Here is a 21,983-nt window from a genome sequence, read left to right as displayed (position 1 = left end):
ACTAAATATTAAATTAAAATATAGTTTATGGATTTACTTTGGATGTCTGTTATTTATATTTGTCAATCACTAACATTCAACTTTTGCTCTTTATCTCTGTTGGTAACTAACTTAAATAAATATCTAAATAAATATCATCTGGATGCTGTAGAAATGTTGTGTATTTTAGTGAGTGTACCACTAAATCTGAAAACCTTCCCAATCATCAGCCAAGTGCCAGCTGGTGTGATAGGTTTAATATAATTTTTATTAATATTTATTGATTACAAAATATTTCAAGATAAACTATACTTTATGAATGCATGTATACGTTTGGTATGTGCATGTGAGAGACTGTGTTATTAAGCATTACAGAACAAAGGCCATTATGTTCAACCTGTGCTGCATCCTTCTGTTGAATGACAATAGCTCCATCTATTGGCTTTTCACTAACATTACAATAACTTTTCTGAGGCTCAATAACTGCATGCATATTTTCACAGGAGCTTTAATAGTGATGAAAATAACTGTTGATACCTGACAAAGATGATTTTGACTTTGGATGGAGCGCTCTTGATGATGGAGGACGCGTTCTGATGACTGTGGCCGTACAGAACTTGTCCGTTGATCTGTAACACAACATAAAGTTTATTGCTCAGAAAAGCATTTACAGAATTTGAGACATTTTTTTTTTAAAAAAAGCAAATGAACAGTGAAACTAATTTATACGCATCTCACCTCCAGCAGCTCATCCCCAACAACCATACGTCCGTCCCTACCGGCCGCCCCGCTGGGGTCTATTCCCACCACGAACACGCTCATGCGTGAGCGGTCCCTGTTCCCTGCCAGGCTGAGGCCCAGGCCTGTTTTGCCTTTCTCCAGCTCAATCATGTGGAGGACACCTGGGAGGCTGCCATAACGCTGGATTATGTTCTCTGAAAGAGGCAGGCGAAGTCGCGGCAGACAGATGTAAGCTGACAATACAAGTAAAATAGCGCCAGACTGGTCTCGAGCCCTATCGCTCCGTGTAACGTTTCCCGAAAGAAGAGCAGATATTTGAAATGTGTAAATTGCAGAGGAACCAAAAGTAAAAGGTAGAAGTTTGTCAGCAGAATTTTCTATTTCAGCTTCACCTTCTCCCATTTTTGTCTCAATCTTGGCTCTTTTGTTCTGGTTCCAGTCTCTTTTCTTTGTCTCTCCACCTCTCCTGTCTCTGGTGTGTTAGATAGCCACTGTTCAGACCAGTGGGCTCCTGTTGTTCTGGGCTCCCTGCCACTGTTGAACCATCAGTCCTGTACTAATCTCCACAACTCACCTCCCCGGGCTCAACCTCATCAATCTTATTCCTGCAGGATGGGCTCTGTCTATCTCGCTCTCACACACACACACACACACACACAAACGCACACAAGGGCACATATACACATCTACTCCTCAATCCCAGGTGTTTGGAGGCTGTTCTTTATGCTGATTGCTTGCTATCTTTCTCTCTGGAGCAGTGATTTCATCCTACAGTTGACATCAGAGTGTCTGCAGGATGATAATGGCCTAATTGGGACACTGAGTCCTTCAGGTTTTTGCTGAGGCACAACCAGCTCAAGCATGTGAATCAATGCACGTTTATGCCATGCAGGAGACTTTATGGGCAGACATGTAACTTGGAGGACCTCTTGTGGCCATTTGCTGTTACGACATAGTGTAGTATGTAAGCATATATTTTTACTTCCTCCCACTACAAACTGGGTTAAAATATTCCTGCTATATGTGATGCAGGATTACATTTACATCAAACATTTACAACCTTGTGATATTTCACTGCAAAATTAAACACCCTATTGCAAAAAACACAATAAAAACCAGACAAACTAAACTCACTCCAATTATATCCGTACTCGTCCTCGGGCTCCTCCCCCTCCTCCTTTTTCTCCTCAGCAGTCTCAGCAGGACTGCCAGGAATCTCTGTCAGCGTGTCTGTATCAGTCTCTCCCACATGAGGCACCACTGGCAGGGTGAGGACAACGCTGGTGGGAGATGCCTTTGCCGCTTCACGCTTCGCCAGCTGTCGCGCCACAGATGGAGGCAAAAAACAGTTGATGAGTGAAAGGTAAAGAAGATAAAGAAGGTTTCATCTCTCCATTAATGTTTAAATCAATTGGCTGTCAGAGGAAGGCGCCGATGCAATCAACAAGAAGCCATATGCTTGGTTTCCTTTTACATGTGCGTTAGATGGAAGTTATTGATGCTATGAGCTCTGATCAGAACTGGGTTAACAACACTACTCCAGCTCGCACCAAAATGTGTATTTTTGCTACTTTTTCTTTTTCATTTAATGAAAAGCAGAGATCAAAATTAGAGAACACCTTACATGCCTAAATGTCCTGTATTTAAGTCACTGCTTCTTCTAATAAATGTAACAAAATCCATGAACAAGAGCGATGGAGTTAGCAAATAGCTAATACTGGCTAATACGCTGGGCCAGTATACCAGCAGGTCTCTTGTAGGGGGGGCCTTTTCTCTAAATGACTGTAACACAACTAACTAACACAACACAACGATTGTTATCAATTTCCCACACTGCTCTGGTTTGATCTTGGTCTCCTCCACAGTTTAGCCACTGCTGTGACTTTCATAGCCACAGCTAGGTTCAGGATCAGGATTCCGGGCTAGCCATCATGCATTATTTTAATGCTCTCACATTCAACAAGTGCTTCTGTTTCACGGGGTGACAAGAGGCACCGGCCTCCATAGAAAGTCTTGGCTGACTCTGTTGGCGTAGAAGCTTCTCATAGACATTACTCAAGCACCAAACCATGAAGCCCCGTCCTCCAAACTGACTCCCCTCTGCTCCCGTTTGACCCCGAACATAAAACCTCGCGTCGAAACTGAACCTTGCTGTCATCACTACAGTTCTTCTTCACCGTCCATGTGATGTGTCCCTCTGTGGCCTTGTGATTATTTCTCCCGATGATGGGCTTGGTCGCTGCACACTCTTTTTTTTTTTAAGTGGACGACTGGTGTTACAGTAAATTTTGATCTCTACTATATAATTATTAATTTAATGATCATCTCTAAATTTCAAATATTCACCCATCAGTAATTCATAAGTGCACTTACCTGTAACAACTCTGACTTCTGATCACTTCATTCATTGTTGATCTTAAATATAATGCTCAAAACTCAAAATCATCCATTTAAAACCAGAGTTTTGATTCTGTTACGCTTCCGAAAACGGACTAAAAGCAAAAAGGCAAAAACTAAAGTAAAGGAAGAAAGATGTTCACGATTCCACAAAAAGAAACACACACACAGGAAGTCGGACGGTGGAGGCGTTAGGCCACGCATATGCATGTACAGCACGTCAGGACATCTCCAATTCACGGGCTGCCGTGTGACACGCTGACATATTCGTGCAAGCATACACGGAAATGGAAGGTGGAAAGCACAACACAGAGACCCACGAACCTTAAACGGGGTAGGAGTGAAAGGGTTAGTTGGGGAGAGGCGGAGGAAAAGTCTACTGTGACTGTCACCCTCCTACGGAGAAGACAAAAAGGGCAACTTTAGCAGACAGCATCGTTCTGACAGGTCAAGTCAAAGGCGTGTGCCAGCGTTGCGTCGACAACATATCTTGAGTTTATGGTGAAAGTTTTTTTTTTTTTTACTGAATCTATTTTAACGCCGTGAGCGACACCTACTGAAATCTGACAACAAACACAACAACAGCGATAGGCGATCTGCGTGCTCGGTAATTAGAAGTACCAACCTTGTCCTTGTTGTCCCTTGTTGCGGCTGCAGCAGCTCTCTCCTCACTCGAGTCTGTTATCGATGACTGTTGCATTTAAGATAGACATGAAGGTAAATCACTACTCTGCACCAGATAGCAACAACAAAAAAAGGACTTTGAAATTAATTTACGTCACGTATGGACAGCAAATTCATAACATCCACTTCAATGTCACCAGATAGTGAAAGATACTGTATCACAGTGCGGTGCGACGCACGGGCAGTAATCCCATAAATATTAATGGGTCCACGCTAAGTCTTAAGTGTTCGGAATGACTAAAGCTGTGCTCGGTATGCTGTGTTATGATAAACCATCTGTTTTGGAAATCCGCATTTCTCAAATAAAGGCAAAACTTTCACTGCTTCTGCTAACTTGGAGCTTGGCAAAGCCGAGAACTGAAAGCACACAAACACTCGGACATGCCAAAACACTGATGTGTCGAGTGAGGAAAGCGTGCCCAGCACCACGCGCCCGTCCAAGCTCGACGATTTCTTGAATGATGAAGCTTGAAATGTTTTCTTCTTTGTTTGCCAGAAACTTGCAGTTTATAATTCTTCACACAACAGTATTTGTGTTGACTGCCGACCATCTAATCAAGTTGTCTTTTTTACATTGGCAACGAGGCACTCGGGACAATGTTGAAGGGATAATTTGAATAAATTGCCTTTCAAAGCTGACGACAGGAGAAAAATTAAAAAGAAAAGGAAGAAGAAGAAGAAAAGCACTTACAGTAAAAGCCTCAACTAACGTTTTCACTTTCTGCGGGTGCAACAGATGGGAAAGAAAGCAAAGTTACAGAGACAGAAAATGAATATAAACACGTGTTATCAGAGGCAGAGTTAAAAACAGGCATCGTGCACAGGTTGGAAAATAGTCTCCGTGTCGAACAGGTCCAATCAAGTTGCACACAGGTCCAAATGAAAGACACGCCCACACAAACGCGAGGAGACGCAGCAGACGCAGGCTAGGTTTCTAACCTGATGCAGGGAGGTTTGACTAGTGCAGCGAAGGCTCGACCCGCTGTGGCTATTCAGCTGAAGGAAGGACAGGGGTGGCTTCTAAAAGCAACACAAGACCGACAAGCTGAGAAACATTAGAGATGATGTCTGAGCCTTTCTGACAAAATTTAATCAAAGGTAATCGAGGAGACAGAGAGAGATTGAAATCATTAACGTTTAACTAACGGGTTCCTCGAAGACGGATATTTCCTTCACGTGGAGGAACTGAAGAAAGCCTCTCGCTCTCTGAAAGCGTAAATGTTTCAAAGACTCCTCCGGGCTACCTTGAGATTATTCATTGCTTACAACAGTGTGATTTGAAACTTCAAGGGAAACAGCACAGATGTAGTTACTGTGCTCTCTTAGGTGGCCCTCGGTGGCTGCATTTTAAAACAGCTACTACTGCTCTGACTCCACTGCTCAGATATATCATCCATTAAAAATGGTATTTATCTCATGATTCGGTTTATTGTCGTGGATTTCACTTTAGCCGCACTCAGCGCTGACCCCAGTGACTCTGGAGTGAATTAGAAGAACGTCTTCCTGCAGCCGCAGAGCCACAATTAATGCCCTTATTATTTTCTCTTATACTTTCAGGGTTGCCAACTTAAATCCCCTGGAAAAATCAAATTTTTTATACAGACTTTCACCCATCATAACTCAAATCCACATATATTACCATCCACGAGGTCGATTTAAACAGATTCTCCAGCAAGTTTGACTAATGAGCCTTGCTAATGTCTCCTTGTATCGCTGGATGTGTTCCTGAACACATTAACAGCAATGGCGACAACTTAATTATTCATCGGCTAGTTTATATTTAAGGCCATTTCTGAGGAACAAAAATATATACACGGCTGCAACCTTTTCAATGATTAAACTAATAAGAAAACGAAAAAGCAACTGGATGAAAAACTAAAACGAAAATGTTTTTATGCCTTAAATATGACCTCGGCTTTTTACGTGCAGACTTTTTTTTCGTCTAGGTTTTATATGTTTTTAGTATAGACTGTATACAAAAATGGAGGCAGCCTAATGTATTCTTTTTAATGGCCAACAGGGGGCGACATCTCTGGCTATCGAAAGCAGTCCAGTTGTTTAGAAGTCTATGATAAAATGACCTCCCTGTGCATTGGATTTAATAGTGCAGTACCTATTTTAGTGATGGGTTTATACTTAATTGCTAGCGTAATACAACGCAATGTTGGCCCATTTAGAGTAAAATATACAGATATATGGGTGTGGTAATATATCCTCAGTTCTTAAATGCATATCACCCCGATTTTAAAAAAGAAATGGCCAAAGAGGACCAAAATCCTTAACTCGAGAGCTCAAAACAAGACAAAACTAAAAAGGCGGTGGCTGACGTCCGTCTATCAGTATGCCCTACAATACAGCACAAAAGATTTTTCGGCTGATATAAAGATAAAAAGTGCCAGCTGTGCTATTCCCACAAAAAGCTGGCAACCCTGATATTGTGGAGTTGATAATGACCATCTTTATATGACGTATCAATTAAATTTTAATAAGCCCCGTGGTTAGAATCTAGTGTGCATGTGCAATAAATGTCACCAAAGCTCACCTTCAGCACAGATGTGTCTAAAATAGTGGCCACATTGATTTTAGTGCTTGGTTAAAAGCAGCATTTGGGGTCGCTGACATTAAACAAATGATTCAGTTCTTTTTCTCCTGGAGGGAATTTAATGCGCACATCATGTTTATTTCAAAGTCAAAGACGGACATAAAAAGAAAGACTCAGCCACCAGTCTGAGAGACAAAGGGAAAGAGTAGGGAGTGCAGATAATGCAACTAAGATAAAGTGTGATAGATAGCTTAAGCAATAAAAATGAGGGAGACAAAAAGAGAAAGACAGATTACCTGACATGTGCGAGCTGGCATGTGTGTGAAAGCGGTGGTGTGTTTCTTTACTGCGGGGGACGAAACTGGGCAATAAACTGACTCGGGCTGAGAACGCCATGTAGAGGAACAGAGATGTAGGTTGAGGCAGCTCATATTGTAGTAACTACTTAAAACTGTTCTGAGTACTTTAAAGAACTAGTTTGGTATACAGTACTGTGTAAATGTCTTCAGTCACCCCAGTTTCCTACATTTTGCTAGGAAAATGAGTAAACAGAGTTAATCATTTCCTGAAGTAGTCTTCAGGAATGACATTCAAAGCTCTTCTTTGGATGTTTCGGCCTGTTTGTTCTGTTCTCTTTCAAGATGATCCCACACTGCTTCAATAATGTTGAGGTCTGAGCTCTGGGGAGGCCAATTCATGACTGATAGTGTTTCATTGTGTGTTTCTCTATCCAGGTATGCTTTTACTGCGTTGGCAGTGTGTCTGGAATCATTGTCTTGTTGAAAAATGAAGCTGTTCTCAGGCAGATGCTTTCCAGATGGCATTGCATGGTGGATCAAAATCTGATGGTACTTTTCTGCAGTCATAACTCCATCAGTTTTGTCAAGATCCCCACACCACTGACTGAAATTTAGCCCGAAGCCATGACAGAGTCTCCACTGTGTGTTTTACAGATGCCTGTAGATACTGTTGTCCTTCTCTCCTGACCTCCTCCATACATATTAAAGATGATTTGTACTGAGAACTTCAAATTTGTGTCACATCTCCATGACCCTGTTGCCACTGATTGTGTAATTTGGCATTACACTCAGCCTTTTCTCCCAGTTTCCCTTGAATTATTGACAGCCACCCGTCTACTGACACCATTTCTGATGAGGCATCAGTGAACAGTAGATGGATCAACTGAACGGTCAGATGCATCTCTCAGGTTTTTTCCTAATTTTTTCCTACTTCTTAAAAGCTGACTTTCAGACACTGTTCATCTGCTGCAGGTGGCTTTGTCCTTATATTTCTTTAGTTCTTCACTTTTCAAGTTTCCTAAAAAATTTTAAGGACAAACTGCACATCACGCTGAGATATGCCAAGCTTTCAGTTAATATCTCGTTGGGTATCAAAAGACGCAAAAATACTATTTGATGCTTTTAGCATTTTTTGTTAAAAATGTATGTTTTTGTGACAGACTGCTGGTAACAACGTGTGTAAAGATAGAATTTATATTTGTATTTGCTAGGTTGTCTGTCACGTGTAGATACAACATCAGTTCTTTCCTTTACTTACTTTGTCTTTAATTTGAATGATTCATAGGTCAACATTAAGTCGCTTAATACATTGAAAAAAAGTCTGAAGCTTCAAAAAGTCAGTTTTTTAAGTCTTTAATAAAAAAGCTCAAGACTTTTGCACAGTACTGTAACTTTGACCAAATAAGACATATAACAGGGCTCTAGAGTGCGACCAATTTGGTCGCAAATGCGACCAAATTTTTCAGTGGTGCGACTAAAAAAAAATATTTGGTTGCACCTGTGCGACCAACTGTTCGGGTAGCAAAAAAAAAAAAAATCTGCAACCTTCCCTGTGGTCAACAACAGACACATATTTTGCCCCTATCGTGGACTAAACCAATCAGAGATAGTAAGGGGCGGGACCTCTCTGATTGGCCGTGGTCCAGTTGAAAGTGCAGGTGGAAGTGGGAGGTGAGTAGCTTGAATAAAGCGATATCAATTCATTAAATCCTGAATCGACTTTTAAATATAACTGTGTTTTGACAGAAACGCCAGATTCTCAGATTAAAGCTCACAAAACCATTTCAACAACAACCAAACAGCAGATGAGAGCAGGTACACGGATTCCACACAAAGACGTAAACACGGAGCGGAACCGACGCATCAGAATCAACTTTGTCTTTCTCGGCTTTCTCACCCGACGGCCCGTAGACGGACACGCTGTCGGAGCTTAGCGATTCTGATGCGTCCGGTCCGCGCTGTGATTACGTCTTTTTGCGCTGATTCTGAGCTGCAGGTTTTGTCTCTCTCCAACCAAAATTCACCGAGCCAGCAGCAAAAGAAGCAGCAAACTGCGCTTCACATTTGATCAATGTCGTCATGAATTTTGCTGTTTTGCTTCCACGACTATTAAAATCACACTTCATGCACAGCTAGCTCTCTCTCTATCTCTCTCTGTACTTCAAGAACAGTTTCCCGTCTCCAATCTCTGTTTTCTGTATTATTCATTCGCTTATTACCCACCAGTCTACCGTTGTTTACAGCGCTGTCGGCTGCTGTCTTTTTCTTTTCTTTTTCTTTTTTTCACTTAAATGACCTTGGACAAGAAAGCCTATTTTTTCTGTTGTTCAATACTGAAGAAATTTAAACTTTATATGCAGAACATTGTAGAATATTTTTAAGGTTATCTGCTATAAAAAGCCAGACCAGGAAAATCTCCTTCATGTTTTTCTGTGTTTTATTCTCAGTTACTTTCACACAAAGGCATCTGCTGTGATGTTCACAATTCTGATGAAGTCAGTACTGATAAATGATCAGAATTATAATATTTCTGACTGTCTGAGGCTAAGTTGAATCGAATCGGGACTTTGAAAACCGGAATCGAACGGATTATAGAAATCAGTGATGATACCCAGCCCTAGTGAGCAGCCTAGGCACGACAGAAGTGGATGTAGCTGTAATAGGAAAAGAACTATTGCTAACTTTTCTGTTAAGTTAAGGCCTGGTCCTTCTGAAATTCATAGCCAGTGCTCTGACACGGTGTCATCAATCTTTGAATGCTGAAAAAGCACAGTGTATCCAGAAAAACACATTATATTATATAAATTATTATAAAATTTGTGTGCGCCTAACTTTTGTGCCGGTACGCCTAACTTTTTAAAGTTAGGCGTACCGGTACGCCCATGGCAAAAAGTTAGTCTAGAGCCCTGCATATAGTTAAAATGTAACTAATTACGTGTCTCTTTTTTATTGTATTGTTTTGAAGTTACAATCAGCCACTAATTAAACATTAAACAATTAAACATTAGCAGGCTACTAAATTAGCCTGCTAATGTTTTTGTTAGCCTAGCTCGTGCTAGTATCAAGTGCACACTGTATTTCAGTATTTCTTTAGCTAACAACCATGACAATTAGCTAGCTTTTAGCAACTAAAAGCTAAAAGGTTTATTCTAAACAGTGTTAACTTTTTAGATAATAACTTTAGTACTGTTGAGCTAACTGCTAAAAAACATATCAAAAATAATAAGACAACAAGGCCGAGAACCTCTTACCCAAAATACTACAGTTACTGTTTGGAAAACCAAAAGAATAAATCAAATGATGCTACAAATCCACACAGAGCTCAGGGGAACCGCAAAGTCAGGTTCGGTCAATGGCCCTTATGCCATTGTTCCAAAAACACTGATCATAGCAGCTTTAATATCATTCTTGCCCTCCTCGTGTCCTTCCCCTGTTTTACATAAGATTATGGTTTGTTGTATGCTTAATGAGTAACCAGAATGTTTAGGAAAGCATGAGGGACTATCTCCTAATGTGTGAAAGGTGATGAAAGCAGGGAGATCTGACACTGGAGCCACGCCAGTAGCAGCCTCAGCAGGAAATGATTTAGTCATGCTTTAAAGGCCTGAGGGCACTTTCAAGCAACAAACGGTGTTGTTGATACGCTGTTTTTCAGCGCTGCTCTTAAAGGTTAAAACACGCTAATACGTTTAATATGCCAGGCAGGGTTTGTTGTCGCTCCATAAAAGAGTTCACATTTACTTTCAACGTACAGACAACCCAGGACAATAAAGGGGTCGTATACGGTACCTGTTAGCTTTTTGAAAGTGCCCTAAACGGCCTGTGCCGAAACACAAAAGTTTTACACGAGGTAACAAAAAAGAAGCTGCAGAGTGAGGATATTGTGACCTTTACATTATGAGGTAGTTACTGGGAATCAGACGCTAATATACAGACTTACCCTGGGCTTCTGGATAATACTCTGGACCAGGAAGGAGACAGGGTTCCCTGCCCTCCGTATGGCCTCCACTGCCTCCTCGTGACTTGCATCTCTTAGGTTTACTCCGTCCACCTGAAGGAAGCATAAAAAAAAAATTCAATCTTAAACCAGTTTTTTTGTCGAGCCATTTATTTCAAACATTTGAGCACTTTAGTCCAAACAAATAAATTATATCGATTGTTCTGTGACACAAAAAGTCCCTTTACCTCTACAATTCGATCCCCAGTCTTCAGAGTCCCGTTCTGTCCAGCAGGACTGTCCTCCAGGATGTGCTTGATAAAAATGCCCCGCATCACCTCTCCAGAGCTCAGCCGGCTGCCCATCCCTCGGCCACCGACGATACTGATCCCCAGGGACTTGCCCGGCTCTCGGAAAAGCTCCACTCTGAGGAAGGTACCAATAAGGGATTGCAAGAGTTTTCACTTTAAACCTTGTGACATTTGATACGTGTACAAAATTGAATCAAAAGGTCAGGTACACATGTGTATGTGTCTGTGTTCACACACTTCCTCGGTTGGTTCCAGATGTTATAAGATGCGCTTTCTTCTCCTTCTCCGTCTTCGCGCTCGGGGAGGTTAGGAATTTCTCTAAAAATAGAAAAGAGGCTCCGCATATAAACATTTGTCTGTTCACCTTTAGGTTTGCCTGCAAATTGCATAACAAGTATCACTGTGGCAGGGGGACGTACTTCAGTGCTGGAGCTGCCACTGGTGCTGGAGCTGCGTCAGTGAAGACGTCGTCTTTAGGCTGCTCCAGGCTGGCCTTGTACTCCTCCAGATACTCAGCTGGGACATACGTAATGCTGAACCCCCCCCCCCACCACACACATAAACATAAGCACACACACACATAAATGAGTGGATATTCACAAACTACACAACAACCTGGCCTCCATATTTATAAACCCTATTACTCACCGTTATTGGCAATTATGCCCCCATTCTACCCCCCCGCCGCCACCTTTTCATTAAACAAAACAGCTACTTTTAAACCTGCTCATTTACATTTAGAAGCCGTTGTCCCTGCATCAGATTTTACTTCACGAACGACACTGCAGCAAAACTGACCTCAGTCTATTTGCAAAAAACCTCCCTGTGACGAGGTTGAGACGCTTTCGAATTACATCCATGACTATTAAAAAAGAAAAAAATAAAGTGCTGCATCACCTACTGTGTGACCGACGTGGAACAAATTTGATGGCTCTATTATTAACACAAACAAACTCCCTTTAGGAAATGAAACAAAAGAAAGCTGACAAACTGACGTTTCACAACAATTCAGAGTGAGGCTGATTCTCGGGGGTGCATTAGCACATCTGAGTGAAGCTAACAGATCTTCAGCAGATGGGTTGATTTTGATTTGTGTGTGTGTGTGGGTTTTTTTTAAAAAAATACATGGCATGCAGACAGAGGAAAATGAATGAAATAATGAAACGGATGAGTCAGTTCATTAAGAACATCACAACAGGCGGTGAGAGACGTGGCAGAGCTTATAAAGGAATGATGAGTGGAGGGGAAAACAGGAAAAACAGTGCGTTATGGTGTCTTTCAACATGTTAGTCACAATGGAAGAAAGAAGAAGACGTACAGCAGGTTAGGTGCTAAAAAAAAAAAAAAGTGGTAGTCAATCAAGATTTATCCAGATCTGTTGTCACGGGAATAAAAATTAAAACATTTGTTAAAGCTGGTGCGCAGCTTCACAGTATTATTATTTAAATGCTACTCAGTGTATCGGACAGACATTAAAAACAGCATCTTTAGCAGCTATAGTCATATTTCGCTGTTGCTGTTGTTTTGGCACTCTGCTGTAAGTAACTGTCTGGATAAAACTCTAATAGACTGTAATGAAGGTCGGCAGCAGATGGAAAGAAAGAGAGTTTGTTGTTGTTGTTGTTGCTGCAGAAAGACCACCAGCATGGAGTTAGTCATACTCACACATAAAATGGGCACAGATCGTCCTCGGGTGCACAAGCAGATCTAGAACGTGAAGAGTTGGCTTTTTTATGCACTGAAGCTAACAAACTGCCAAGTTTAGTTCAGCAAGCAGAACTTGTCAAATACAACATTTGATTTACCTGTAAGGCAAGTCCTTCACAGGGCAGGGTGTCAGGCCAACAGTGTAACTTTAGTAGTGCTCATTTCTTTAAAAAAAATAATCTGCCAGTAACTACTGAGCCTGCTGTATTCTGCATTTATAGGCTCATTTAAATGGACTCTACCACGCGGCATACAGAGAAATGGCTGAGAGGAGCTAATAATCATTTCATGCACTCTGTAATGCCAGACATTACTAATTATGTGCATATGGGCTAAATGAAAACTAACCACTTGAATTAAAAAAAAAAAAAAAAAAAAGCTTTGGTACAGGCATAAGCTTCACATTTAAGTCAAATGAATTACTGCAAATCGCAATCTGTTATTTTTGGCCACAATAATGGTCTCATTGAAATCATAATGCATGCTATTGTATCGGGTAAACGTGTATATAGATTATAGCCTTTACCCCATATCTGGCCCAATGAGAGAGTGCCTCCTGAGCATGGCGCGGGCCTGGGCGTTGGTCAGGTTGGCAGTGGGCTCTCCGTTGATAGCCAGGATGAGATCGCCAACCCCGAGACGTCCATCCCGGCTAATGGATCCTCCGTGGATTATGCTGCGGATCAACATCCCCAAACCGTCTTTCAAGGCGCTCACTGTCATCCCTTTGAAGAAGATGAGCAACTGTTTGATTTAAGTGATTTAAGTGACTTGAGTATTTCAGAAACTGTTGATCTGCTGGGATTTTCCCACACAACTATCTTTAGCAAGGAAAAATATCCAAAGAAAACGCCTTGTTGATGTCAGAGGTCAGAGGAGAATGGCCAGATGGCTTTGAGCTAAAGGCAACAGCACATCGGACCTTGAGGCAGAAGACCACACCATTAGCTGCCACTCCTGTTAGCTAACAAAAGGAAACGGAGGCTACAGTTCACACCAGCTCACCAAAATCGTACAATTAAAGATTGGAAAAATGTTGCCTGGTCACGGGAGTCTCATTCGGATGGTAGGGTCACAGTTTAGTATAAAGAACACGGAAGCATGGATGCATGTTGCCTTGTATCAGCCTTTTTTGTGGTTTAATGGTGTGGGGATATTTTCTTGGCACACTCTGAGCCATTTTTACACTTTGTGTTTTTATACTGTGCCTACTCTTGGCTCTGTAAAACATCAGTGAGAGAAAATATCCCAACATTTAGTTAACTCAGGAACACAGTTAGACTATATTTTTGATTCTCTTCTACAAAAAAAATCCATTCATTGTAGAAACTGTCAACATGTTGATAAATTTAATTTTCACATCTGTCTCAATGGAGTGTGACATAATATCTCTGGAGGCTCGTCTTCATCTGCACATACTGTCCATCATTCTTTTTATCCAGATGGGAGACACTCCGGCTAAAGCCTTCGACTACATTTTAAACTCCCTTTTGCAACAGCTTGGTGTGTGAGAGTTCATTTACAAACTGTTTAAAAATACGATTAGTGTGCTCTATTTAAGAATGAATTCGGTCTAAGTAAGCTGCAAATTGAGAGCAAAATATGCCGAATATTCCAATTCTCCACCCAATAAAAACCTTGAAAGAGCACAAACGAGCAAAATAAGAGACGATTTTCATTGAGGAATTGAAGTTTTTAAACTGTAACTTCATAACACCTATTTGTTTTAGAAGTTCATACTTAATATTCTTGGAGCCAGTAGCAGCCCCTTGGGCAGGTTTTGAAATGCAAATAATGAGTATGGCGATGGGATTAGACTTTCTGAGTGGAAAACAGTCAAAAATTGCTTCTATCATTTTTTCCATAAAACTGGATTTAGAAAACAGGAGATAAAAGTAAAGGCCAAATGCACCTTTCAATCCTGAAACCTCATTAACACTTCTGTGGAAAATGAGAAGAAAACAAATAAAAAGAACAAATTAAAGATTGTAAAGAAATGAGCACAAACCCAGGCTGGAGTTGCCCTTGACGACTGTGATAGTCCTTTCAAAATTGCTCCCTGAGGTCAGCGTTGCTTTGTCTCCGTCTTCTGCCGATTCTTTCGCACCAGCCTCCTCGTCCTTTAAGGTGATAATTCAGTACACTTAGTCATGACAGTAAATAAATATATTAATAAGGCCGCATTCCAAAACAAAGCAGGATCTCTGGAGAAAAAGGCAGCGATTTGACTGTGAAAATCATTTTAAACAAATCAGCTTAGAACCTTTTTTGCCTCGCGTTTGAAGGCAGCCTCTGAGTGGAGAGACTTTAAAAAAGAAATGATGAAGGAGGATTATTTCCTCGCTGTTATAACGCACCTTGTCACACGTGCACAGCATAGAATATCCATTCTAATCTTATCTCCTGATCTTATCGCGAGCGAAATCACCCAGACGCACTGTTTGTATTTAGACTTGTTAAATTTTTACCTTCATCAAAACTCTTATGTCTCCAATCTCTCCGAAAGAGATAGCAGGCTCCTTCTGATAGTTAAGGCCCTCCACAGGTTCCTCCAGCACATTCGATCTGCTCCCAATTTCAGCAAACGGGCTGTATGAATTTGTGCCGTCCGCTGGTTCTTCTTTGCTCGGGAGCTGTCCCAGGTACTGGTCGGAGCTGCTCAGAATAGCATTAAAAGCCGGGATGTGGCTGGTCAGACTCGGAGGAGCGTAAGAGGCCGACTCCTCCGGAGAGAAGACTTGACTGTTGTCTGCAAAGCAGGGATGCTCCTCCAGCAAGTTCAGTCGGGCTGTAAGCTGGAGTAAAACAAAGTAGAGCAGATTGAGTGAACAGTCCCACTCTGTTAGTTAGACAACTGCCCAACAGGGACAATTCATCTCCCTCCATCGCTGCCGTGCCCTCCTTGTAATGAGCCACAGAAAAGCCATCGGAGGCCAGTAGAAAGTGGCATAAATTACTGAAGATCTTGAGAGCCGAGTGCATTATGCAGTTTTATTATAACAGCGTTTAAGACTTTATTAGAACCAGGCTGAATAGTAATGGTTCTAAGCAAAAAATCCTTCTGGGAGTCTGAACAGAAGTTAAAAAAAATGCAAATGTGCAAATATATAAAACATGAGAGTCTCAGTATATAGATATGTACTTAAAACAGGAAATATGAAGTGTAATTTGAAATAAGGCAACACTGAACTGGGCTTTGACAAATGGAGGAAAGTGAGATGGTTTTACTAAAGGCAGCTTCCAAAGTTAGGGATTAAACTGTTGTTATTATTAGGGCTCATATATTACATCAGTTGTTTCAAAGCTTGAGTTCAGAACCCCCTCATGGATGTACAAAATATTAAATACGTAATTTTTTGGCATGCAAAGCAGTACTACAAACTAATAGTCCAGTAAGAATCACTATATACACACCTCAGTCAGAATAAACAGGACCAAACTGTTTCAAATTTGTAAATATACTGCTCAAAAAAATGCACAGGAACACTTTGAAAACACATGAGATCTATGTGGGGAAACCTGCTGGATTGCTACACTGATTTGGACTGGATAATGTGTTAGGAATGAAACGATTCCACCTCGTTTGATGGAAATGAAAATGATCAACTACAGAGGGAAGAAATCAAAGAGACTCTGAAAATCAACGTCAAATAATGATGCGGCAGGCGAGTCCATTTGGCTGAAATTTCATTGCGCCAACTCAAAATGGTACTTAGAAGTTTGTATGACCCTCATGTGCTTGTGTGGCTCCAAATGAGACGACGGATGGTTCCAAGTCTGGACCAGGGCATCACTGAGCTCCTGGACAAGCTCCTGAGATGCAACCTGCAACCATTATGTTTCTGCCCATCCAGCAGAAACATAATGTCCCAGAGGTGTTCTTTTGATTTAGGTCGGGCAAGCATGGGGAGCAATCAATGGTATCAATTCTCTCCTAGAGAAACTACCTGTCTCCTGAAATCTACTCCATGGTCTGTGCTGGGAGACAGTGGCACATATTGATGTGCCACCCTGGATGAGTTGAACTACCTGTGCAACCTCTGTAGGGTCCAGGTATTGCCTCATGCTAGCTCTTGTGACACTGACCCTAATCAAATGCAAAAGCATTCCTGTTGTGGAGGTTGTCTCGTTGTTGCCCCTCTAGTTTACCTGATGTCATTAACACCAAAGCAGCTGAAACTGATCAACAACCCCCTCTGCTACTTAACTGACCACATCAATATCCCAGAAGTTTAATCGACTTGATGCTGTACTCTGATTAAAAAGTGGTCCTTTCATGTTTTTTAAGCAGTATATTTTTCTGGCTGCATTTTTCCTGTGTGCAGGAAGAAAGCTCCTGTGTTCTTCCTTTGTCTCTATCTTCACCTAAACACTATAAATAAACTCTAAAGAAACCATAGTAACACTAAAACAACAACTATACTCGACAGATGAGCGATATCCATCATCGGGCAGATGATCCAACACGTGCCAAAGAGATAAGAAAATGAATGCAGAATGTCCCAATGTGGTGAACTTTACATTGTGGTTCAGGAAACAGGCACGGAGTGAAAGGTTAAAAAAAACATCCAGCCTCACAGTCCGGAAAAACTGGTGCATTTCTTACAGTCACTGATGTAAATTTATCAAGAGACTTGTTGCTTCCCTCTGGAGCACATGATCACGCTGAGGCTGAGCTGTCAGGCTTCGTACAAACAGCTGAAATGTATTTTGTGAAATCCCCCAGTACTATAAATTGCCACGAGTTGTCCTGCCCCACGTTCGTCCCTCTGGGCCGCCCTATTATACGATAAATTACGCAGCGAGGCCCTACAAATAAGGTCGGCTGTGGCCTTTGGGAAAACTGGAAACACACAGATACCCTTAGGAAAATAGTTTGTCTGCTCCTTACTCTTTTTTTGCGGGGTTATTTTCCTTATAATTTAATATCCATTTGGAGAGTTTCAGTTCTTGGGGCTGTGGATACAGCTCTCGTATAACACCGAGTTCAGTAATGTAGTTACTGCCCTAACAAAGAACAGAAAACATGTCTCATGACATTTTGGCCCTCCATAGCAAAAAAAAGTAAGAATAATGACTACATGCTGTAAAGCTCATTGTGACAAAGGGCACGAGATGGTGCGGTAACATTTAATGAAATGAGGAAAACAATCCCAAGCTGTGCTTCTCATTTCAGTTACATTTTATAAATAAAGGTCCTTACCTTAGGTGTGGATGAGTGTAGGTAATCCAGATCTGTGCTACAGGTGCTACCATGGAGAGCGATCATGGAAGCTTGGAAAGTGTCGTCCTGGATCCCGGAGTAAGAATGACCTAACATCTTTTCATCAGGCAGGTCTGCATCACTGGTATCAATCTGCCATAATGGATCAAAATACAAATAGCTGGGACACTTAGGAAGAATCACTAATCATGCTATTGTAGGAATGTAATGCAAGTCAATCAGAATTGATGTAGCTACAGCTAATGAAGCCTTAACAATAAAACCCTCAATCGACTGCGTGTATTTATTAGAATACCATTCATATAAGCTAACTGTTGCATGATTACAAGCATGGTACGCTTCAAAATTATGAGAAGGAAGCAAAAGTATCATTTGTGTTTCCCTTTTCATGAGCTGTGATTGATTGATTGATTTTTTTCAGTTTTCCCAGAAGCTAACTAACCAATGCAGGCTCTGCTCGGTATAGGATGCCCTCAGTCAGTCCTTCTTCCTCTCCTTCTTCAACCAAAATACTGTTGAAGTCAAATGATTGGATGGTGGGTGATGAAGTTATTTCCTGCTCACCATATGGGTGTGGAGAGTGGGAATATCCACATATTCCCTAAGAAAGTGGAGAAATTCTTTCAGTGTCCCCGGCTTTATGGAATTACACTACATTAACCAAAACCTAGAGCAAATAAATGAACATGGCATGAAGATGGAAAGCGATGTTACATTTTTGAGGATGCTGTTATTTAACTATAGAGTTCAATCATCTTGACGTTCTGAATTTCATGTGTTTTTTTACATGCATTCTTTGGAAAACAAAAGAACTTTTGCAATTTACTGTGAGTAGCGTGCACCCTAGAAATGTATGAAAACCAAGATGGCATATTGCAGGATTACACTAGTAAGACTCAATTTTGAGAGGCAACACAACAAAATACTTCTCAGAAGTCCATTCCACGTCCTGCAGCAGAGCAGGATAACTCTACAGAGGCTTCCAGCAGCTCTGTAATCCAGCTAACCCTGGCAGCCCAGAGGTCTCGCTGAGTAATCCGACGGCAGATTCAATACAAGAGAACTGCGGCTCTACAGCTGAAAGAATGCAAGCTGTTTTTGCAGGGAGAGAAACATCCTGTACAAGGAGCACAGCTGCCTGGAGCAATGAATATGCCGTTGGACGGACCTAATATCTTGACAGGTGCCCTTGTATGTTTAAATGTACAAGAGGGGATGTGCTACTGGAGAATTCGATAACATAATAATATAAAACAAAGGGTCCAGGGCATTTTAGGCTGGTCACCTCCCCTGAAAGAACAGTGGGTGGAATGCTAAACCATGCAGCCTACCTCCACACTGTTTCCTGCATGAAAAATTCAAGCCCTTGTAAGCTGAGCTGTCATGACTGGAGACTAACTTGTGTGATATATGGACTGCTGGATTTAAAACCCTGCATACGTAGAGGGACAGATCCCTGACAAATACTGCAGAAAATTCACAAAAGCACAGAGTAAATCTCAGTAACTCTGACAGGTACACGTACACTTAATACTACAATCATGCAAACCACATTTGAACTTTGATTTTCAAAGCGATTTAAAGTAGAGGGGGGAAAAGCAAACGCTTTCTAATAACAATTCTTACAGGCAGTGGTTTGGCGACTCCGATCTGGACCTTGCCGAGCTTGGCCCCCTTAAGGGCCTGGACGGCATCCTCCAGGCTGGCGTTCTCCAGGTTGGTGGTGTTAACGTACATGAGTCGGTCTCCTGGCAACAGCCTGCCATCCTTCTCTGCGACACCATTGGGAACCAGAGAGCGAATCACAATCACCGTTTTGGCCGGGTCCAGTGGGTCCTGTGGTGATGTTAGGCCAGCACAAGTCAATGAGTAAATTATCACAGCCTCATATGGAGATCACATCGAATTCAGGTCATTTTCTTAACCACTCTCACACACACACGTGGGGTATTCATATCTTGTGGGGACATCTAATTGACATAATGCTTTCTCCAGCCCCTTACCCCAACCCTAACCATGAAAAATGAATGCCTAACCCTAACCTTAGCCTAAACCTAACCATATTGTCACCGAAACCACATTTTGAGTCTCAAAAATGCCTTCAAACTTGAGGCGACCATAATCCTGGTCCCCACAAATAAACGTCCAATTTTTGGCCTCCACAAAGATATGAATACATGCTCAGACATACACACACCACTGAGCTTTTTCCATCTAATAAAAGTAGCCCATATTGTGAATATGGCCATGTTTAAATATCCTATAATACAGAAATACACACAATGTAGACACGTTTAAAAAAACTAAAGAAAAGTATAACTCATCATCTAAACATGTTAAAAAAGGATCTTTTACCTGAATATTGATATTTGTTACATTTCCATTAAACCCTAGAACATAATCCCACCTGGTAATCCAAAATGCTGAATCCCAGTCCCCCTTCTCCTTTTTCGAGCTCGATATTCTGGATCTCCAACTCCCACATAGCCAAAGGGGATCCTATCGCCTCCTCGCTCACGTTGCCCTGTGTCGCCGCTATTGTATTCACCTCTGAGTCTTCAGCAACCACTACACCGCTGAGGTCTATTTGATTCTGCACAGAAAGGAAAAACCCAAAATCACTATGTAACCCCATGCCTTCGTCGCTTTGACTCTCAACCCATAGGCTGCTCCCCTCTAGTTCTGTTTCTGGCTCAGGTTTCTGGCAGCAGATGAAAGGGAAATATCTTTGGGATGCTCGGGCCTTAGTACATTATCACAGATAAGGCGAGAGAGATGAAAACCCCCTTACCCAAAGGAAAGCTGCTTTTGATGTCTCATATCTCTAGCAAATGTTGCTGGCTACTGCTGAGGTATTGCTAGAATTGGTCTTAATAAACGCTCAGCCTTCCCTGCTTATCACTAAGTCTTAATCCATCACGGCTGGCAGTGTGGAAACCCGATAGAGCAATTGACAGCAAGCTAATAATGGTTGATGGGTTAGAACAGAGAAGGAAGACTTAAAGAGCATCATTCTCAAATTGCTTTATATGCACAGGCAGGAAAACATATTCTATGATGTGGTAATGCTTTCAAAAAGAGGCCTGCATATGCATCGTCTGCTACAGTACTTTCTTAGTAATATACACCGGACAACTGATTATCTGAGTGTTAACACAGATATCTAACCAGCCAATCACATGGCAGAAACTCAATGCATTTAGGTATGTGGACATGGTCAACACGATGTGCTGAAGTTCAAACAGAGCATCAGAACCTTGTTGAATCTGTGCCATGAAGAAATAAAGCAGCTCTGCAGGCAAAAGGAGGTCCAACCCAGTACTAGCTAGGTGTACCTAATAAAGTGTCCTGTAAGTGCAGACTGCAAGTTTGTACCCTTTTACTTGGATGTTTTTCGTGTTCAAAAGCAAGTATTAAACGGACTGCAGCATCATGAGTGCAGGTACCTTCAATTTCGATGTTGTGGACAAAGCCTCTGATTCTCTCTGCTCAGCATCCACCTCAGGCTGAAGGTCGGGGGCCGGCCTGCAGCATGTCACGTACACGTGGAGCGGAAGCTCCTTCAAGATTCTCACTACTTCTTTGTGGCTCTCACCAATCAAGGAAATGCCATTGACCTAAGAAAGGAAAGGTTAAAACTTAAAACTAATCATAATATGAGTTTAAAATCAGGACCAAGTGGTTACAGTACATGTCACGTGGGATAAAGTGCCTCTCAGCAGCTGAGCCTTAGCTAAACGGATCTCTGCTGCAGATCTTTGTGGACATTTTCTTACTATTCCTCCTAAAAAAAAAAAAAGGCAAAATGCCAAAGAATAATTTTAGTAATCCCAAGAAGCACTTCTTATATTTATTTATTTACTTATTTATTTTATTTATGTGTGGGAAGTGGAAAAAGTTGTAAACTCAGTACTGACACCTTTTCAACCTACGTTTGCAGTTCTCAAACTTATTTTGGCAACTCAACCCTCCTCAAAAAGAGAGAAGGGATCATTAACCATACGAAAGAATCCAGTTCATTTTAAAAAAAGCTTAACACAGCTGCAGTAGCAAATCCCTGTTTATTTTCTCCAGCTAAATCATATTCATTTAACATTGATTCACCCCATATTTTCCCAGTAACCTACTACGCTGCACAGTTTGCAAACCACTGGCTTAAGTC

General features: G+C 41.5%; 1 protein-coding gene across 9 annotated transcripts in view; it reads right to left on the bottom strand.

Annotated features, from left to right (window-relative positions):
- The window catches only part of mpdz (multiple PDZ domain crumbs cell polarity complex component), a 50,927-nt gene that overhangs the window by 10,902 nt on the left and 18,042 nt on the right, over nt 1–21,983 (bottom strand). For 3 of the 9 annotated variants that reach the window (XM_084924250.1, XM_084924252.1, XM_084924251.1), the window contains exons 15-33: nt 21,268–21,438; nt 20,229–20,414; nt 19,448–19,657; nt 18,264–18,422; nt 17,801–17,953; nt 15,066–15,392; nt 14,606–14,717; nt 13,124–13,322; nt 12,556–12,597; nt 11,310–11,423; nt 11,128–11,208; nt 10,828–11,005; nt 10,583–10,693; nt 4,493–4,522; nt 3,743–3,808; nt 3,442–3,513; nt 1,855–2,038; nt 718–914; nt 517–608 (exon numbers count right to left, since the gene is read on the bottom strand). In XM_084924250.1, the coding sequence (XP_084780376.1) occupies nt 517–608; nt 718–914; nt 1,855–2,038; nt 3,442–3,513; nt 3,743–3,808; nt 4,493–4,522; nt 10,583–10,693; nt 10,828–11,005; nt 11,128–11,208; nt 11,310–11,423; nt 12,556–12,597; nt 13,124–13,322; nt 14,606–14,717; nt 15,066–15,392; nt 17,801–17,953; nt 18,264–18,422; nt 19,448–19,657; nt 20,229–20,414; nt 21,268–21,438 (2,684 nt within the window). Of the gene's footprint in view, nt 1–516; nt 609–717; nt 915–1,854; nt 2,039–3,441; nt 3,514–3,742; nt 3,809–4,492; nt 4,523–4,740; nt 4,822–10,582; nt 10,694–10,827; nt 11,006–11,127; nt 11,209–11,309; nt 11,424–12,555; nt 12,598–13,123; nt 13,323–14,605; nt 14,718–15,065; nt 15,393–17,800; nt 17,954–18,263; nt 18,423–19,447; nt 19,658–20,228; nt 20,415–21,267; nt 21,439–21,983 lie in introns of all 9 variants that reach the window. The other 6 variants (XM_084924258.1, XM_084924254.1, XM_084924253.1 and 3 more) reach the window with 6 other exon arrangements.

Source organism: Perissodus microlepis, chromosome 3, assembly GCF_051167445.1.
Source record: "Perissodus microlepis isolate ML-2025 ecotype Zambia chromosome 3, ASM5116744v1, whole genome shotgun sequence".
Lineage (NCBI taxonomy): Eukaryota > Metazoa > Chordata > Actinopteri > Cichliformes > Cichlidae > Perissodus > Perissodus microlepis.
This window is presented reverse-complemented; position numbering and strand designations above follow the sequence as displayed.